This window comes from Acomys minous (genome assembly GCF_964271855.1).
Source record: "Acomys minous genome assembly, chromosome: 3".
NCBI classification, from domain to species: domain Eukaryota; kingdom Metazoa; phylum Chordata; class Mammalia; order Rodentia; family Muridae; genus Acomys; species Acomys minous.
The window spans coordinates 12,295,742-12,317,301 of NC_140485.1; the positions used below are offsets into that span (position 1 = coordinate 12,295,742).

General features: G+C 40.8%; 1 protein-coding gene across 5 annotated transcripts in view; it reads right to left on the bottom strand.

Annotated features, from left to right (window-relative positions):
• SLX4IP (SLX4 interacting protein) overlaps positions 1-21,560 on the bottom strand; it is a 166,411-nt gene that overhangs the window by 54,319 nt on the left and 90,532 nt on the right. For 3 of the 5 annotated variants that reach the window (XM_084777607.1, XM_084777609.1, XM_084777608.1), the window contains 2 exons: positions 7,791-7,880; positions 2,707-2,827 (listed from right to left, as the gene is read on the bottom strand). In XM_084777607.1, the coding sequence (XP_084633733.1) occupies positions 2,707-2,827; positions 7,791-7,880 (211 nt within the window). The remainder of the gene's footprint in view (positions 1-2,706; positions 2,828-7,790; positions 7,881-21,560) is intronic. The other 2 variants (XM_084777610.1, XM_084777611.1) reach the window with 1 other exon arrangement.

Sequence of the window (21,560 nt, forward strand, 5' to 3'; positions counted from 1 at the left end):
GCCAAAAGCATATACTTGAAAGTTTGTAAATAGTAATTTTATCTGTACTTTAGAACAATTTCTAACAAAATGGTGATATAGGAAATTATTTTTGCAATATATCAGGCATGGGAAATTGTGTATACACTAAGATCAGCCTGTCTGTTTACAATCAATAAACCTGGTAAGTGAAGACTTACATGTTCCTTGGGCTAGTGCCCAATTATAAGTGAGTATATACCATTTGAGTCTTTCTGCTTCTGGGTTAACTCACTCATTATGATCATTTCTAGTTTCATTCATTTGTCCACAAATTTCGGGAATTCCTTGTTTTTAATAGCTGAGTAGCATTCCATAGTGTAAATGTACCACAGTTTCTTTATTTATTCTTCTACTGAGGGACACTTAGGCTGTTTCCATGTTCTGGCTATTACGAATAAGGCTGCTATGAACATGGTTGAGCAAATGTTCTTGTTGTGTGCTGGAGCATCTTCTGGGTATATTCCAGGAAAGTGGGACAGAGGGGAAGACTTCCTATTGGAACTCTAGGTGAGGGAAGCAAGGGAGAATGGGGAAATAGAAGGATCCAGAGGGTCCTAGTAACTTATAAGAAGAACATTATGATGGGCAGATCGGGGACCAAAGGTCCTGCTTAAACTATGGCACCAGCCAAGGACAATATAGGCAGTAAGCTTCGAACTCCTCCTACCCAGATCTAGCCGATGGACAGGACATTCTCCATAGTTGGGTAGAGAGTGGGGACTGACTTTCACATGAACTCTGGTGCCCCATATTTGACCATGTCCTCTGGATGGGGAGGCCTGGTGGCACTCAGAAGAAGGATAGCAGGCTACCAAGAAGAGACTTGATACCCTATGAGCATATACAGGGGGGAGGAGGTCCCCCTCAGTCACAGTCATAGGGAAGGGGAGTAAGGGGAAAATGGGAGGGAGGAGGAATGGGAGGATACAAGGGATGGGATAACAATTGAGATGTAATATAAATAAATTAATAAAATATATTACAAAAAAATAAAATCAATAACCCCTTTCTTCCACAAACCTGAGGATGTCTTCTTGTCATCTCGGGAGGAGAAATGTCTTTGAGAGTAGCTGGGTACTGAGTACTTAGGCTCCTCCCTCAGCAGTCAGGGTGGGGTTGGCTGAGAATCAGTACTGATCAAAGCACCCACTGTAACAGCTGCCTAGAGACAGGAGTCTTAGAATCTTGCTTCATTCTCTTTCCTGTTGCACCTCCTGAAACCTGAGATTATCCAGGCCTCCTGAGGTATAATGGATGCAAACACCTATAGCTTCTCTCAGAATTTAAAACACCACTGAGTGGCGAATCAGAGTGCAGCCTCTAGAGAAGTGGTTCTCAACCTTCCCGCTGTGATCCTTTAAATACAGTTCCCCATGTTGTGGTGACCCCAGCCATAAAATTATGTCGTTGCTACTTTATAACTGTAATTTTGCTACTGTTATGACTTGTGTAATGTAAATAAGTATCTGATATGCAGGAGACCTGATATGCAAACCCCATGGGGGGGGGGTCAAGACCCACAGATTGAGAACTACTGGATAGTAATATTGTTCCAATTGAAAAATGTCATTGTCTTAAACCTTTTAGTCTGGGTAACAAAAACCTACTTGTCTATTTATCAAATCTATACAAAGTGAGTACTCTAGATCAAGGCAGGTTTCAGGAGCATTCAATTCAGTATTTTTCCTAAACATGTTCTGTTAGCATAACTGGCCCACAAGAATCTACCAACTGTAGTCTGGTAATTAGCATGCACTGACTGTATCTGTAGCACAAGCTGCTATGAAATGCTGATTTTAAGTAAGAAACAAATAAAACAAAGTAGAAAATGCAGAAGACTGAGAGAACAGGAAAAACACTGGCATAGAGTCCTCAAGATCTAGGTCTGGATTTGAGCTGGGCCACTGTCCCCCAAGTGTTTTCACTTAGCATGTCCTACACCTTAACCACAGCACCTCAGGAAGCAATGGGGACCTGATGAGGGAGAGACACTAAATCAGTCAGAATCTCTGTCTTTAGATGACCATGTACTTAGTCAAGCTATTTAATGTAGCAGACCATCAGCTTCCCTTGCCTCTAACTCAAAGACAAGGACACCTCTGCGCCATCACAGGGAGAATGTCAATGCTGCTGCCCTCCAGGCTTTAGTGGTCCTTAATGAAAGCGTCATTCTGTGTCCAGTGGATGTGGTGCTATCCCTGGCCTCTCTGCCCACGTCAGGCCAGCAGCACCCCACCCCTTGCCATCAATGTTAACTGAAACTCTCTGCACCCACTACCAACTGCCCCCCCGCCCCCCGGGAATAACCCTGCTCCTGTTTGGGAACATTTGAAATAGAGTGACATACGGGAAAATATTCTAAAAAGGCTAAGACAGTGAATCAAATTATGTCAGTATTAATATAAATCCATTTGTAAAACAATTTGTCAAAAAAAGAAAAGAGACCTTTAAAATTTTACAGTTTCCTTAAGAATGTTTTATTTGCTATTTTTATATATTTTGCCTACCATTAAAAGCCCTTTAGGGCTTTTTGGTGAATTTTTGTTACTCAGACACAGTATCTTCATTACAGCATATTTTTTTAATGTATCACTATGCTAACATGACAGAGTCAAATATAATTGCAATCTCTACAAAGCCGAAATTTTATTTTCTTTGTCCAAAATTGCAGTGCTTGTTGCCTACCTTTTAAGGACAAGGGACTGGATCTAGTGAATTCTGCATTGGATGGCCTGTGCTGTTTATAAATGCCCACGTAGTCCTTAACTCTGGAATCAATGGTTTCTTTTAACAGCAAACAAACTTCCTAAAGTAAATTGAAAACATTAGACATTTCTAGTTCAATGCTGTGCAAAGAAGAAAAGATTATACACATTGAAAAAGCAAATGTTGACATTCAGTTACCTTTTTAACCTAGCCATATATGCTGAAAGGAACACTGTACAGTCTTCTGGACTGCACTGCACGTTAACTGTACTATCAAAAATGGCTCCGTGCCTGATATTGGCTCACTTCATTTTCTCTTTGCCTCAGTTTCACACTTTCAAATGGAAGATTTAAAAGTTTACTTCAAAAGCAGGATATGACTTGAAGAATGTATTCATATTAGTCTCAGTCCAACACATTGTGATAAGTAGCTTTAAGAGACAAGTCACACAGCACTGTCTGCATGGGCTGCATCATGGGTCTGGGGGGGGCACTCATAGCGGCAAAAAAGGGTGTAGGAATGCTCCTACTATCAGTACAGGTGGCATGGGGACAGGGCACAGCTGTCAACAGCCCTGACCCTACTGTCTCACTGCACTGTTGCCCTGATTGCAGGTACAGTGCTACCAGATGTTATTTGTATAAGAAAAGCCAGAAACAGTGAAAACTTCCATTTCCAAGCATGGGTCAAATTTATTTTGTATATTTTGTAATTTATTCATTAGTTTCTGGCCTTTGCATTCCAAACACAAGAGAGTCAGAGTGGTAGGTTACATAGACAAATGGGGGAGCCAGTAATAATGATGTTCCCACTCTTGTGATGATACCATAAACCCCATTTCTTTTTAAAAATCACATTATGATTCTTCACTCATTAATGACAAAAATAACTTCTCATGTCTCTGGTATAGATTAATATTGTATAAGGTAGCAGAACCAGGCTTGAATTCAATTTCAGCATACCATGATAACAAATTTCTGGAGATATCAGTTGACTTGTAATATCTGTAAAGAACGACAACTCAAAATAACTCAGAAGTCCAACTCCACATTGGGACTATTGATGCTCTGTAGCGTGTCCTGTATTACCAGGAAAATGCAATTTACCATAGGAAATCAGAGGAAATTACATATAGTGCTGACATCTAATGAGTGGTAAGTCCTAGATTAATTTCCAATACTTCAGCAGCAGACTCAGAGTTCTTCAGGTCACCTCAAACCTTGCTTTGCCATCATAGGTTGATCTTTTAGACTAACCAGGTTTTAGGCTGGTTTTAAGAGCAGACACAGTGAGCTCCTTTAGTGCAAACACTCTTAAACAGTATATAAGACCTTTGACTTAACACATCCATAGACATTTCTACATACAACACAACTGGCAGGCTCCTTTCTCTTGCTTTTTATTGCAACTAAAAGATGCATTGCTTTGTGGAATATAAAGGTATCCATTTGTAGCTAAATGTGTTGGCACTGTTCACACAACACAAAGGCAGCCTTGCCTCACACTGTTGTTCTAGCAATTAAATAATTTTTGCTTCACATGCAGGGTTCAACTATGACTGAGCTAGAAAATATGTGGAAGACACACAAGGCAACAAGGACTGCTAAAATTTGGCCATAAATACCCTATAAGGCTAGAACTAAAAATAGTATGACAAAAATAGAGTGCATACACATGAAGTCTCTCACTATAGCACAGGCGTTCCTCCGGGGAATCAGGTTTCAGGAATTAAAGACAGGCAATGTGCAGAGTGGAAGAGATACCTAAAAACTGATTGTGCCAGGCCTGGTAAGCATCCTCTTCAGACCTAGAGCAATGCCAGAGAAGAAAACAGCCAGAAACATCTGAGAAATAGATGAGTGGACAGAGTAAAGATCCATGAGTGAGCGGGAGTCAGGCACAGCTTCTCTATGCTAACAACGGCTTGTGTTTCCTTCTTCAAGTTTACAAATGAGATATTTTCAGCTTGCTTGAGTCCAAAGACTACTTGCGCTGGATTCAAATGGACCATATATTTAATGTATTAGTCCAGTCCTCTTTTCATACAAAGTGACTGCTGAAATGCAATCAAATTGGTTGTTTATGAAGCCCCAATCATGAGATGATGGAGAAAAAAAAATTTTTTTGTTTTGTTTGTTTGTTTGTTTTTCTTTTTTGAGATAAGGTTTCTCCGTGTAGCCTTGGCTGTCCTAGACTCACTTTGTAGACCAGGCTGGACTTGGAACTCACAGTGATTCACCTGCTTCTGCCCCCTGAGTGCTGGGATTAAAGGCATGCGCCACCACGCCAAGCTAAAGATCTTTTAAAAAGGGAGCATTGGCTGAGCAAATGTAAAGTTACCACCTTTCCTCAGCTCTCCTGTTGAGGGCATGCGTATAAATGATTTCAGCCTGACTCCACTATCACTGAACATATATTTGGAAGGAACACCTTAAAACCATCAACTTTGCTTTGAGAGAAAAATTCAGCTTGTTAGAGTAAGCAGGCCTCCTGCAGTGCCCACGGAAGGACCTCTCTGCAGGTCCCGTCATGCACCTCTGCTGAGTCATGCCCCACTGCTCTGGCGCAGGTGCTAGTTGGAACAACATAGTTGCATATGGTACCTTGACAAGAAATCTAGCCTCATGCTTTGTAGGGGAGGTGATTCACATCATCCTGACTCTAGAACATTCCATATCAGCCATTTCTTCATCAAAATTGCCTAAATACCAACTTAAAGCTTTACAGCTGAAGTTTTTAATCTGTGAAAGAACATAGAAATGTTAGGTCTGGAATGGTGTATTTTAGATCCTATCGGATGCTACTGTTAAATATTGGGCACTTTGGTGGAATGAATGCACTAATCTGAATCATATAAACAAGTGTAAGTGAGCTACAATTTGAGATTATAAGAAAGTAAACGGTGGGGAAAGGTCCTGACCTGCTAAATATAAAGTCCTCAAGAGGTCAGTCCATAATCAGTCTCCTTAATGATAAATAATCCTATCAAAACCTCCTGTCTTCTTCTCACCATTGGGTCACTGGCTATCCTTGCACAATAATGACCATAAAGTGCTGGTGGTATAACCATTTGACTGAAAATGTATTTTTGTAAGTGACTTATGGGTGGGTAGTTTAGTTTTAGTGAAATGAACAAATGATCACAAATATCATTTTCCCTCTACCATTACTAGTTTATTGCCATTCAACATTACTGCTTAATACAACTTACTTTTACTTACTTCTCTAAAAGTAACGGCAGCAGAGAAACACTATGAAGGAAATGAGAAAACAATATGCTTTGAAAGAAAGTTTTAAAATGACATGCACTCATTTACTTGTGCCGTGTATGTGTATCCTTGTGTGGGCATGTGCATGCCATGGTGTACACGTGGCAGGCAGAGGACATCTTGCAGGAGCTAGTTCTCTCCTTCCGCCTTGTAGTTCCTGAGGAGTCAGTGCTGGGCAGCAAACACCTTTATACTTGCAGACATACAACTGGCCTGCTTCAAAACTTTTGAACAGGTCCTTACCTCACTACAGAAGGAAATAAACAATGACTCTCCACCACAGGAGCTCACAGAGAGGGTACTGAAACCACAGGAGACCCAGCCTTATCTGGTCAAACTCTTTAACTTGAAGACAGAGGAGACTGAAGCTCCTAGGGAGGTCAAATACCATAGAATCAATCCTTGAAAGCCACGGGGTAGGAGCACAGTTGGAAATCCAAGGATAACTGGTGACTCTACTGTGACTTAACAATAGGCTCCTGTCTCTTGATTGTTAGTTTTTAAGATTTTTGACTTTGATGTGCGTGTGTGTGTGTGTGTGTGTGTGTGTGTGTCTGTGTCTGTGTGTGTGTGTGTGTGTGTGTGTGTGTGTGTGTGTGTATGTTTGTCACATGTGTGAGTCATGAATGACGTGGCCAAAGGGGGGCTTGACACCTCTAGAGCTAGAGTTATAGGCAGTTGTGAACTCTGAATGGGTGCTAGGAACTTAACTCAGGTCCTCTGGGGACAAGCCACCTCTCTAGCTCTGCAATAGCTAACTATTGCTGGAAAACTTTACTAATGGAAAAAAAAAAACAGCCATGACACATTTTCTATGTTAGATTTACATAGTTAAATAACAACTGTAAGAGATAATTCTTTACTCTTGCATGAAACTTAGTAGAGAGACAAACTGCTCATTTGGCATTGGCCACTCGTCCAGTTTTAGGCAGACCCTTGCAGCTGAGCTCACTCTAAAGCCAACAGAGGCTTACAGAATCTCTTAATGAACTGTAGTAAATTGTGGTAGTCAACAGTAAAATAATTATGTTTTTCTTAAACATTTCAATACTTCTAGGCAATGACGTTCACCTGACAGTCTCCTCGCCCCACCCTCCAAAATCTCCTAAAATTTCATGGATCAGCAGACTTATATATTGCAAGCCTGTGTTGTTCAAAGTCAACTACACAACCATAAGAACCATCTGCTTTCCTGGCCAACATGGGAGGAGGAAGACTGGAGCTCCTCTGCACTTGTCAAAGGCTCCTGACAATGAAAAGAGGCGAAGATGAAAGTGAGGATTAATACAGATGTGGAGCTCAGCGGAGTATGAACTCCACACCTGCTCCAGGTGCCGCCGTCCTTCTCATCACTCAGATCATAATCCCTGCTCACTTGGAACAGTTTGGCTTCCTAAGCTTCCCTTTTTATTATAAGGAACAAATTTTTCCCCAAAGTAAAGGGGATTAGATTTTTTTTTTGGTTTAAATAATAGAGCCTGGGCAGAGGACATAAGGTACCTACCAAACATGTAAAGGCCCTAGATTTCATCCCTAACACCATATGTATACACACAAAACAACCAACCAGATCAACAACAGATGAGCACATGGACCATCGAAGGGCAGCGGTGGGCACACATGAATGCTTGTCACCCAGCATAATCCTGCGTTTCAGTAAAAAGTTTACTATCACTCAACTTAAAAAAAACAAAACCACTAATGAAAACAAAAGCCGAGAAGAGAACTGCTGACATTTCTTCTAGCAGACATCACAAGAAATACTGTTTCCAGAGCAAAGTGTGCTATTGTACCTCTTTCTTCTGTTCAGAAAACCAACTGGAGTCTTTGCTTGAACCTTGTGGCAATACGTGAAGATCCACCAGGACTGCAAAATTCCCACACTGAAAGAGAAGGGGTGAATGTTTATTAATGGCAGAATGTGTCTGTGCAGGTCATGCCCAGCAGACAACTACAGAGGACCTCATGTGCTCCACACAAAAGAGAATGGTAACAAAATCACCATGGAATGGAATCTCAGCAAGGCTACTAGTGTTCACAAGTTCATATTTATAGTGGAAATGCTAAGAAGCAATACAGGCTTAATTAGGATAGAAATGACAAAATGATTCTCTTTAAACCACAGATATCGCCATTGCAGCTGGATGGCTGCCAAACGTGAGGAGAAGCTGAACAGGGCAGTACCAGGTAGGCTTCAGAAAGAACAAGTCTATGCAGAACCAGGGACATCCGTTCTCAGTAGTAAAGAATCCTTATAAGCCGCTGCCTTTTTGATTAGTAATTACCTGGACCAAAGAGCTTGGGATAGCAATAAATACCCAGACAAACAAGACAGAGGCAGAGAGAAAAGGGAGTAGATGTTGGATACTAGTTATCAAACCTAAAGAAAGTTTTATTCAAACATGCTCTGAATTTTCAAGGCCTTCTTTCCTATTTTAAGAGGAAAAAATGAAAATATTATGTCTGTGTGGCACAATGATATAAGCAACTGGGTACTCAGGTTATACCTATTGTGACTTAAAACCTGACGTTTTAATTTTATCTGAAGTGAATTCGATAGCCTCATGTAGCTAATGTCTCTGCACTGGACAGCAGGCACAGGGGTTGCAGCTGTAAGCAGGCTAGCGACATGGTTGAGTGGGTGCTGTGCCTGCTGTGCAAGCTTGAGTAACTGTACTGGTATGCACCTCAAATCCCAGTACTGGGAGGGCAGAGACACACAGATTCCACAAGCATACTGGCCAGTCTGTCAAACTAAAATGGCAAGCTCCAGGTTCAATAAGAGACTCTGTCTCCAAAAATAAGGTGGAGATCAATGGAAGAAGTCGTCTGATGTTGACCTCTGGCCTCTGTAGGAAGAAATGCAGAGATGCATGCAGGGGAGCCTGCAGGAGTCCATGATGCAGAGAAGCCTACAGGAGCATATGGATGGGAGTGTGTAAGCATAGTGTGTGCATGTGCGCACACACACAGAGGCTGTAGTTGTACAAATCTTCACACCACACCAGTCATTTCTAATATTCCCAAGACAACAGTAAACAAAAACTTTAGACTTGGCAACCAAGATTATCGGTTGGGGGTGCCCAAGAGACCCAGAGATTCAGTCGACAGACCTGTACGAAAGCCATTTTTATACACCTCTAACTAAGGAGGTCTTTAATTTCCTTTTTAAACTTCTGTGAAAACATGGTGAAAGCAGATTTGACAAATGGTGATAGAACATCAGACATAACACAAGAAACTAAAACTCAACTAGTGTTTACTTTATTACAAGACACAAAATTTAATTTGAGATAGATTACAAACAACATGAAAACCAAAAACTATTATTCTCATCACCAGGGCAAAAAAAGATTTCATACGCATGATCTAGAAAATACAAAACATTTAAGGAAAAATTGTTGCTTAAACTGGACATCAAGATATTTCTGCTCTATACAGGGGGAGGTAATCCCCCTCAGGAACAGTCATAGGGGAGGGGAATAAGGGGAAAATGGGAGGGAGGGAAGAATGGGAGGATACAAGGGATGGGATAACCATTGAGATGTAACAAGAATAAATTAATAAAAAAAAAAAGATATCTCTGCTCATCAGCAATACCATCAATGAAATGGTATGTGTGCCACAGACCGGATAAAACACATTTGTAAATATACATGTCTGACAAGAATGACGGGTATCCAAAATACAGACAAATAGATATGTTAATGTAAGCTTAAATATGTAATGCAAATGTGAAAAATGGATGACTGTACATTAAAAGGTATTCAACATCACTGTCCACCATGCAAACTCTGTTCCTATTCAACAGCCACAGCCACAGCCACAGCCACAGCCACAGCCACAGCCACAGCCACAGCCACAGAATGGATCGGAGGATTTAAAGTACAAAAACTAACACCACAGCAAATGGTAGGAAGGAGATGGAGGCCCCCAATGCACACTAGTGGGAATGGAGCCAGGTTCAAGCACTTGGGCAAATGATTTGCCAGTTTTCTATAACTAGTCTTGTGTTTACTGCCTAGGCCAAGGAGGCCATTTGGCTAACGAGGTTCCTACAAGTTTACTTGAGGAACAGAGCTCTGTTCACACTAACCCAAACTGAAGACAGACTTGTGGACCATCACCATGAGAATAAACTAGTGGTATTCTAGTCACACAGCAGAATAGTATTCACCAACATGGACTCATCTTAAAAGCAGATTGACCAAAATAGGCCAGACCCCATTGTCTATTGTATGGCTCCATAACAGATTCCACAACAGTAAGCTCCACGTGTGATCAGAGTGCCAGGGCAGCACGAGTGGTATATGAAGAAGCCAAATGTGAAAGGAAGATGCTGGGTCCTAGAAGGGGCCCTGGGTTGTACACTTAAAAGCAGCGTGCCTCACCTTTGACCATGTTCCCTGGAGGGGGAGACCTGGTGGCACTCAGAGGAAGGATAGCAGGCTACCAAGAAGAGACTTGATATCCTATGAACATATACAGGGGGAGGAAATCCCCCTCAGGAACAGTCATAGGGGAGGGGAATAAGGGGAAAATGGGAGGGAGGGAAGAATGGGAGGATACAAGGGATGGGATAACCATTGAGATGTAACAAGAATAAATTAATAAAGAAGAAAAAAATGGGGGAAAAAAGCAGCTCTTCTTACCATTTCTAAATTATTTGTCACTAATAAATAGGCAAGCGTGATATCTGAAACCATGTGTATACAATATGGTGTACTATAAGGCCAGTAGATTGTGGCTACCTGACTGCAATTCAGTTTGATGCATCCAAACTTTTATTTTATTGCTCTTGTTGTTGTTGTTGTTGTTGTTGTGGTGGTGGTGGTGGTGGTGGTGGTGGTGATGGTGGTGGTGATGATGATTTTCTAAGGAAGGGATGATAATGATTTGATTTTCCAAGGAAGGGTTTCTATGTGTATCCTGAGCTGGCCTAGAACTAACTCTGTATACAAGGCTGGCCTCAAAGTCACTGAGATTTGTCTGCCTGTTTCCCAAGTACTGAGATTAGAAGCATGCACCACCACAACCTGACCAGAATTTTATTTTAATTAAAGAGATCAAAGAGAATATTAGAAAGCCATAAAAAATATCAGTGTGTCACATGGTAAGTCTGTGTGAAATATAAGTCTGTGTATGAGTTATAATGACAGGTTGATTTCTTTTTGTGGGATGTAGTAAAAAAAAAAATAAATAAAGTTTGAAGACCATACTCAAGTATATTGTTATGCTTAGAATTTCTTCTCAATTGCTAATTATAAACCTAGCCCTTAAGGAGTATGCTGCCACCAGGTGGAGGTCATATGCCACAACTACAAGATCTTAGTTGGGGGATATTAACTTTTTATGTGCCATAATTCTTTGTTCAGCAAATTGAGAATCTGATAAAATATGCCCAGAATGCTTTTTAAATACAAAAATTGTAATATATGGGATAAAAAAAAACATGACTCTATTGAAGTTCATTTCTTAAAATCTTAAAAAGCAACCTCAAATCTGTGATGTAGTAATAATGTACGCATGTTTTCCAGGCATTGACTCATATCACAAACTGATGGAGCCAGTGACACCAGCAAACTGAAGAGAGTAAAGAACACGTCTGCCATTTTCAGATAGTTGCTTTCTTGTTTGCTTTGGACTCCTTGCATTCTTCAGTAGGATGCTAAGTGGCTTCTCTTCAGCACTGTATTGGAATCAGGAAACCTGGGAAGAGTAACCTTGTGGGCCTCTGTCTTCCTCATGTTACCCAGCAATGTTATTTGTATTGGGATTAGAGTGAAGACGGGTCATCTTCCCAGAAAGGAGAAGTAGGATAAGCAGGCACCGGGTTGAGAATGAGTGAAGACCAAGGCAAGAGTTGGGTTGAGCGAGAAGCCAGAGCAGCAGAGGCCTGGAAGACAGTGAGGATACGGGTCCTGGTATTTGCACAGATGCTTTAATATTAATCTTACTGTTAAATTAATATTAATCTTTAAAATTAATCTTCAATAGCTATAACACACAAAGAGCTGTGATTTCTAATGGCCACAAGCACTGCTAATATTGTATTGTATATCCTGCAGTCATAATAAAAGGAGGTCTACCTGTACGAGAACCTGGTCAGAATCAAGCTCTTCCTTTGCCATCTAAGTCAATGAAGAGCCTAATGAAACACAAGGTTCCATCTGGAGTTTTCTCACAACCCAGCCTAAGCTTGATTATAGACTGATTAGATTCTTCTTTCTTTGGGGGGGGGGAAAAAAAAAAGATCAGTTCTTACACTGGCAATGTAAGAGAGAACTTTCCTAGGCTTCTGGAAGATTCCATGCTCGGCAGGCAGTGGTTCTCCTGGGCAGCCAGCAGGTCCTGTTTCTCCCTAGCAGGAGCTTGGATCATCTCCACTAATCAGGAGTTTCTAGAGTTCTCTGCTCTCAAAGCTCTGTGTCTTTCTCCCAGGAGTAAAGAGAGGTGAACAAAATAGGCTTCTGAGCACAGCAGGAGCACAGCCTCCCTTCTTCCTCAGCCATAATTAGGAGCTCGTTGCTATTCTCAGAAGAAATGCTCTGCAGTTCTCCTCAGGACAAGAAACATGGGAACCATCACTTCTCATTGCTAGGTGTAGGACAGGTGATGTTACCACGCCACTGCCCCGGCCTTTCTTCTCCTCCAAAGATGGTACTTACTTCAAATTTCAGGGCATTTTAGTTAGACTCTAAATTATTAGTTAAAAAAAACATTTGCATATATGTAGTATAAAAGTATTTACCTATCCCTACTAAGGTCTAATAAATGGTCAGAATCCTTTTGCAACTTTACTCTTAGAAGAGTAGGCTGCTGGCTTATAATCATGCCAGATGGCAAAGTGAAAAATATAAATGCTGCTCTTCCGTACTTTTCCAACAGAGAACATAAGAGAAAAGGTAACTCACTAGAAAGTATTGTGGACTCCTGAAAGTCTCTAAAGGGCTCTATGCAGAGCAGGCACTATCCAGAGTTAGCAACATGCAAGCAGGTCTGAGACATGATTGGGACCAATGATGCTTATGTACCCTGAAGTAGTGTTTGGAAAACAATAGGAGTATCAATACCTGTAACATTTTTAACACCCCCTCCCCTTCTCTCTGTCCCCCTCCCCTCTCTCTTTATAACTGTGTTATGTCAGCATATTTGTTTGTGTGTATATGCAGATGTGTTTATGTGTATATAAGTGTCTGGGTGTATGTGTGTATGTGTACACGTGGTTTGTGCATGTGTATAAAGTTGTGTGTGTGTACTGTGAGTTTATGTACGTATGTATGTATGTATAAGTGCATGTGTATGCATTTGAAAACATTCTTTTATATTCCTGATGACACACTAAAAATCAGGTTAACTTAAGCTGGAGGAATTTATAAAATATTATTATGAGTCAAAGAAAAATCCTCTAATATTCCCCTAGTGACCAATACCTAGACTGAGAGGTAGTTTTAAGAGTAAGGTAGTCTTAGAGGGCGAATTGTGAGTGATAATGAAGGTGAAAGGGTTGTGGCATAACTTTCCTGTACCCTTGGGTGGGACCAAGTAATCTTTAATCAAGAATTTGAGGATTTTAAATGATTTAGAGGAATTTGGAAAACAATAGGAGTATCAATACCTGTAAATTCTCCCTCCCTCCCTCCTTCCCTCCCTCTCCCCCTCCTCAGAGTTTCATTGGTTAAATACAAAATAATTTAAAGAATATTCCCACAACAGTGTTCTTTTCTTCTACTTTAAAGTAACTAAAAATTTGCCAAATAAAGTTGTGGATAGCACTTAACCCAATCAACTTGTCATTTAATTTTTTTCTGGGTTAGTAATTCTGGGAAAATACTACTTTATACAGGTGTGTGTATACACACACACACACACACACACACACACACACACACACACACACGTGCACCAGAGTTGTCAGACCAAAGACAATGCTATGCATTACCTGTACAGACAAAAACAGCATCTAATTGTATGGCTGCAAACCGAGACACAGCCTTAGAGTAAAGACTCCCCATACACAGTGCATATGAGAGGGTTGTACCTCTGCAGGGTCACCAGAGCTGGAGAGGCCCCAAAGAGGCAAGTGCCATGCCCATTTTTGTCCTTGACATACTCTTCCTTTTGGTTACTCTTCTGGGGAAAGTTCTCTATGTTTATAACCTGAGGGTTACTTATCACCACAGTGTCCAGTCTTGACCACTGGTTCTCAAAGTACCAGCATTTTCTGTAGCTAGTTAGAGTTGCAAGTATGTGATCTCATGCACATTGTCAGGATGGGTGTAAGACTCCACGTTTTAAGATGATTCTCATGACTGCTGTAGTATAAGAGACGCTGATGTAGGTCCGTATGAACTGTAGAGGATTGCTCACAGTCACTGGCAGAGTCTCACCATATAATGCAATAGAAGGTGGAGCTCACTAGAATACCCAATTCCAAAATTCCTTTAGACACCACAAATAGCTCCTTTAGTTAGTACAAATTTTTGTCTTTAAAAAGAACAACAAAAAAGACTTCTCTGGAGGTCAACTGTGATGTGGAGCCAGGGATGAGAACCACAGATGAAATAATGCCTTGTTAATCATCTTAAAAAGTCACTTCTGGTTCACTTCCAGCTTTTGACACTAACATGAAACCAACCCACCATAATATCATCCTCTGAAGTAGGACAATAAAGATGGTGATAGATGGATCATACTGGCAACTAGCAAGGACTGGGAAGGAAAGTGCAGAAATGGAAAGAAAGTGGGATAAACTCCAGCCAGTAAGATGATACAACACTGCTTGAGTTCTTTAATGAGCGTGGGTCCCCAGGCTTATGGGAGTCTGCTCTAGACACAGGGTGGGGACCGAGGGTGAGCACCATAGTGTGTTGGGCACTGGTAGTAGCACTGCATTCAGAACTGACAAGTGGTATGGCAATTAATGTATTCAAAGGTCAACAAGGCTTTTCATCTCTTAATTCTTAGCAGATTATGAGGGGCAATCAAGAAGAAAATCCCTGTTATTAAAATCAAACCTCATTTTCTTCCTTGAAGGGTTCCTGAACTGCCATGACTTGTAGAAAGTGAGGTGAAAGCACACATTCACAGAAATTGCTAGTAAAGAGTTGGACAGTTTCCTATGTCCTCCATAATATATCACTAGAACAGCATCTATTACCAATGGCCAGTGGTCCTCATTGCCAAGTGCAATGGTTATTCTGTTATTTTTACCTCTTAGTGCCATATAACAAAGTAGTTCACTCACGCTGTCCTCCCCTTGATGTATGGGACATCAGTAGCCCGTTTTCTTGGTTCCTGTCCCCATCAAACTGACTTTGTAGGTAGGGAAGACTTGACGATCCAATCTTTGACTCTATCTTAGCATCATATATCTCACATCTCAAGTTTCAGATACTGGGCAGTCCACAAACGGATGGATGGCATCTTTTTTTTTTTTCCCCCAATTGATTAGACCTCCAACCACGCCAGATACATGCATCCAGTTGCCAACTGATGATCCTGTGTTTCCACTTAGGTATTGAACAAACAATTTAATAGACTTAAAACTATCCTGTCCCCCCAGGAATGTGCTCCCGCCAGGTTTAGTTGAGCTGGCTTGGCAAATGGCAACTCTCACCTTCCAACTATTCAGGCCAAAACTTTGGACTTTTCCCTCATATTCCACATCAAATCTGCTAAAAAGTCCTGGCATTCTATATTTTAAAGGATATGGCTGAGGGTAGGAGCTCAAAATATACTGACAAAATGAATCTAAGATTATGCGACCAGTTCTCAGTTCATTAAAAGAAACAAACAAAAACCAGAACAATGGAATAATTGGATGGATTCAATCAGTAAACAACAAAGGCCACCAGAACAGGCTGATACTTCCACGTCTTGCAGGAGATGGGAAGAAATTTTTCTTAGGTTCCAAGATTGCTCTCCTTTTTTTCTTCTTCAGGTTTTGTCAATATGGTGGAAAATACCAATACAGTGAAATGAACATGCTCACAAAATATGTGAACAACGTGAAATAGAAATGGATAGGTGAATATTCCAGGCAGCAAAACTAGATCGTATGGAATGGAGAATCTTAAAATAGTATCCACGACACTTGAAAGGATGAGACCAATCTAACTAGTGTTTTTTATAAAGATATAACTTTGCCTTATGTTAAGAACAAATATTTGGCCCTAAAAATCTAAGAGGTCCAGCACAGCAGTATTCTTAGTCAAGAGTCAGGTTACCAGTGGTAGTATAATGCTGCGGACACCAAAGATATTCATTTCCTATTAGGCTACTTTAGCATTAATAGCCAGAGTAGCTGGCCTGATGGCTCAGGCTTTATGTGTTTAGTGCTTAATTATTATGCATTTTCAAAGAGAGAGAAGGATTAAGAAAAGAAAAATAACTTTCAAACCAAGAAAATAGAATAAAATAATGTTAACAAGGCTTTTAAAGGTAGATGAGTACTTTTTGAGTTGTTCCTGGCCTTATGGATAGAGAACGAGGCAAAGCAGAACAAACATGAGGAGACAACTATATGACCTATGTGAGGAAGACTTGTATACCAGAAGGGCTTTACAGACAGGAAGTGAGCTGTCACAGGAAGTGATCTCACCATCCAACCCAGAAGATTAAACTCTACTGACATCAAACCCATAAGACTGGATGACTGAATAAATCACCACACTGCCACTGCAGAATACAAGTCTTTTTCTCTGAGAAGATATTAAAACCACACAGAGGAGGAGCAACTGATTGCCTGCTGTGTTCATAGCAGCCACTTCAAGCATCAAGGAACAGAGGTTACTGCCTTTTATGTTTCTAAAGTGTGTCCCTAAAAATGTGAGCTTACTGACCTCAAAAATCAGAGAATGTATTTGTAAGGGGAATTTTAACTTTGAAAGCATGTGCTCTGTGTGTGTAAGTTCCTAAGCCTTTTTGAATTTCAATCCCCTTATCTGTAAAATGGGGACTAGTAACACTTACTCTTGCCAAGATGACAATGTAGGACATGAAGTGTTAACAAATAGTAACTACTCATTTAAAGTAGTTATAAATTGAGAGGAGTTAACAAATGACAACATTCTCACCAGTAACTCAGCCAGTGAGGAAAAAAAATACAAAAAAACTGAACAGCACAGTCTAATGGATTTTTATGATAATGGGGGTGTTCTTTATCTGTATTATTGTGAGTCACTTGTCAAGTAAGGACAAATGAGATTGGTTAATCAGCAATTATTCATTAACTTCAAATTTTGCATATAGCTACTGGCAAACTAGTGGACAGTGTAATTACATCCCAAAGCTACTCCTTGCTCAAACTGCCTGGTTACATTATTTTAGTAAGAGACTGAAGCCACAAAGCGCAAACAGAATCAGGACACAGTAATAGGAAGTGCCCAGTGATACAAGGGGATTCCCATGCCACAGGGAATTCCAGAACACTCCTCAGCACTGCCTGTGAGGGAATGAGAGGGACTAACCTGGGAAATTTCTACGAACTTTACCAAGGAAGGTGATAGATCCCATGAAAGTTTTAAAGGTATTTTCCTTGTAAACAGAAGATAAGCAATAAAAAAATATTACTTAGAAATAGAGGATTAAGAAGATTAGGCTCTCATTCATCTTTCACATGGGCCCTACTTTATAAAATAAAATAAAAAAATAAATGAATTCAAGTGTGATTCTTAAAATGGCTACAGCCCCTTGTTTAAGCGTCCCTTGGTGTTGGTGGGAATGACCTTTCACGCTTGGTGCTGAGGTTCCTCGCTCTCAGTTCAACTTCTCCCAGCTAGGGAAACAATCCTGTAACTACTTCCCACAAAAGGATCAAGAGTTCAAAGGGAATTTTCAATCAATTCCTGCCTAAGGCAGGAAACTGAAATCCAAACGAGACAAACGTGTGTTAGACAAACACGGCCAGGGCTGTTGGTCAGAACTCAAGCTTTCCTCCTGTGGCCCATTTTTAGAGAACTACAAAGAGGAAGAAGGGAGGTAGCTAATTGGTCACAGGACTTCTAGAGAGCCACCTCTACTTTTCTTTTCTAATTGACTGCTGGGAATAACACCCTCTTCAAGGAATGCTCAAAGGGGAGACCTGCTGAGACAAGAGACCCCTGATGAACCAGCTTCAGAAGCTGCAGATCATTAATTAAGAATATTGAGAGAGAGGTTGAAAGCTTAGCTAAACTGAGTGGGCGGGACAACTCAGTATCAGCTGCCACCTACGCATTAGCAATTAAACCTATAAAGGTTCTCAGTGGAAACTTACATCTCCCAGGCATCCTCCTCTGGGTAAGCGAGGAGTCTCCTGAGGCCACTGAACTCTGAAGACTCCAGCAGTGACTATGGAATAATGGTAATAAAATGTGCTGTAAGATAACCCAGATTCTTGGGACCCGACTGGTGTCTCCACGTCTCTGGGGCCTAAAATAGTGTTCCTCAAGCTTCAATGTGTGTAAGATTCACTGAAGATTGCTAAGGCTTTCCCTGGAGGGAGCAAGGTGGATGGAGAATTTGCACTTCTAATAGGATTCCAGGTAACCTTGATGCAGCTGGGGCCATACTCTGACAATCAATGACCTATGACAGTGGTTTTTGTCACTGGACACACACTGGGACACCTGCATGACCCCATTGGTGGAGATGTTTCATTGACTTTCTTTCTTTAAAAAACAAAACAAAACAAAACAAAAAACCCCAAAAAGCAACAACAGCAACAACAACAACAAAAACACATTAGAACGAGCATTTTGCACTGGCATCGCCACATTACTCTAACATTACTTGGGCTTCTCTGTAGGATCATTTAGCAGAACAACTGAAGATATGGGGAAGCCGGTAAATCTGCGCCTCTTTTCAGGCAGGATGTGCAATGAGTGGTGAACTCTGACCTAGACTTCCAGAAGCTAATGTGCAGGTTATGATTTCAAAAACATCCAAAATCTTCTGAGATCCTCTTTAGTCTATTCTCTGGGTAGCACACCTTGTGTCCTTCTTTCTGGGTCATATTACACGCTTCTTCAGGCCTGCCTACCTGTAAGTCTGCTTCTATCCTTCCCTCATTGCCTCTGCCATAACATTGCTAGTAGAGAATTAGTCTCATGAAACCAAGTTCTGTGGGGCCTGTTTCTAATTTAACTGACAGAGGGACTAAATATTTTTCTTTGGTGGAGAAAAAAAAAGGCAGCTAAATTATTTTTGGTATGTGCTTTCTGATTAATTCTGCCTTGGGCACTGTTCCTTAACAGGGCATTTTTGCCCCATCCTCAACTCCTCAACTTAAAGAAGCATCAAGCTTTCTTGTATGCCATACATTGGCACCTATTAGGGACGTGTGATAATGTAGATTACCTCCAAATACTATAGTAAAGGAAGATTCTAAAACTTCAGGTTCTAAATTATGGGGGGGTAATTTTGCCTCCCCAATATACAGTTTCCCTCCCACACATCATGTCTGGAAGCATTTAGGGCTGCCACAATTGGCATCTAGTGGGCAGACTACAAGAATGCTGCTGAGCATTCGACATAGCACAGGCCAACCCCCACTACAAAAGATCATCGGGTTTATCCTGTCATTAGTGCCCACGTAGAGAGGCCCACATGAAGAGGCCCACGTAGAAGCTCCCATGTGGAGAGGCCCACGTGGAAGCTCCCACGTGGAGCAGGCTGACTTCTCAGTGCTGGAGAACTTATAAAGATCAGAGGCTGGGAGGAGGATGCAAAAGAGGGCAAATGGTCCAGAGTCAATGGAGTAAGAGCTTGGGCTGCTGCTCATTATCTCAATGCCTAGAGCAAAGGAAAGATCCTCCAAGAATCTGCCTTGACAGATGTTACGGGTGAGAGTTCTCATTAAGATACCATGTAACATGGTAGGAAAAACAACTGCAGCATGACTCACCACCTCAACACCTGACAGACAGCAGCCACTACACAAAGCATTCTTTACACAACTGCTCACTTTTAACAACAAAGAAGGAAAGAAGAAGGACTGAGTGGGGGGATACACTTTATGAAATAATGGAGGAATTGTAACAGATACTTTATGGATAGACTATAGGAATTTTTACTTTGGTGAAAATCAGAATGGTAATAATGCCGCTGCTCTTCCAGAAACACTGACCACTTTTCTTTTGGGTAATATGTATAGAGCTCTTTATATAGGAATAGATGGATTATTAGCTCAGGATTCTTCCATGCATAATTAATCTCAAATAGGATCATGGCATTAGATGCATTTCCTTTTGCTATTAAATTCCTAGAAAAAATTTCCAATTAACTTAACTGTCGATATCAAATCGATCCAGATGAAAAGATGAACATTACATCTTTACATTCTAATAAAATAAAGAAGCACAGTGGCTAGCTGTTATTTGTACTACACTTTGGGTTTAAGTGTCAAGTAGCTATTTAATGGGATAACTAAACCTCTACATTTTAAAAAGAGTTACATTAAAGAAGTATTTAAATGCCTCATAAAACACTATTTCCCATATAAACATTCACTATGGTACAGCAAAGTGCATTCATTCACCTGAAAGCCTATCTACTTTTCTACTGGGGAGGGAAAGAGAAGATGCCAAAGACTAATCAGAACAGACTAAGTCGCAGGGCCTGTTCTTACAGTAGCTACTACACAAGCAAGGACTGAAATTCCATATTCTCACTGCCCTTTCCCAATGGAGTCAGTTACTTCAGTGTAGTAAGAGTTTTACCATGTAACATAAAGTAGTCTCTGAATTATAAAGCATGTAAATAAGTCACCAAGAAATACTAAGATTTCCCTAATGAACATGAATTGTTTATCCCAGGCCTATAATATAGATATGAGATACTAAAATTGATTAAAGCCAGATTTATTGCAATTGCTTCCTCTACCAATGATACAGATGCACACATGTGTTAGCTAATGAAGCAGTCAGACAGGCTTTCATAAGCAGAGAAAGGGGCAAAAGAAATATTTTCACCAAAGAGAAAGTGGTCAAATGTGGAAAATGATAGGGATGTCCAAGGTAGTCCACATAAGCCAAAACTGTAAATAAGGTTAGCCTCTCATACAGTTATATGGTGTGTATATACATTATACTACCAAAAGCAAGCATTCATTTCACTCTAGGGATTAATACCAGCCGGCAGAGCACAATTCATTGAAGTGAAAACAGAGGTAAATTTTCCTTCCTTGTAAAACTCAGTGCATCTGTAGCATTAGCCCCTTACCAGAAGAGGGCAATGGTGCCAGGCTGGCACTCCTTACAGAGCACAAAGTTACCTGCCCTGGAGGTACCCCTGCCACGGAACACAGACCTCATAAAAACCTCAGGGAGCTACTGGTTTCAAAGGACCATGCATGGGAAGACATAAGACTCTTTCTTCTCTTGGGTAAGTAAACAGCTGTCTAGAGGACCGAGCTTTCACCCTGTGGGTCCACTCCGTGGCACAGAAGCGCTCTTCATTGACAACCCATCTTTGACATGTTCATACTAACTACATGCTTCATGCTTTTAAAAGATGTGCTAAAGATCCTGGAGACGAACTATTACAGGACAGAAGATGTTTGCAAACCACAGTTGCAATTA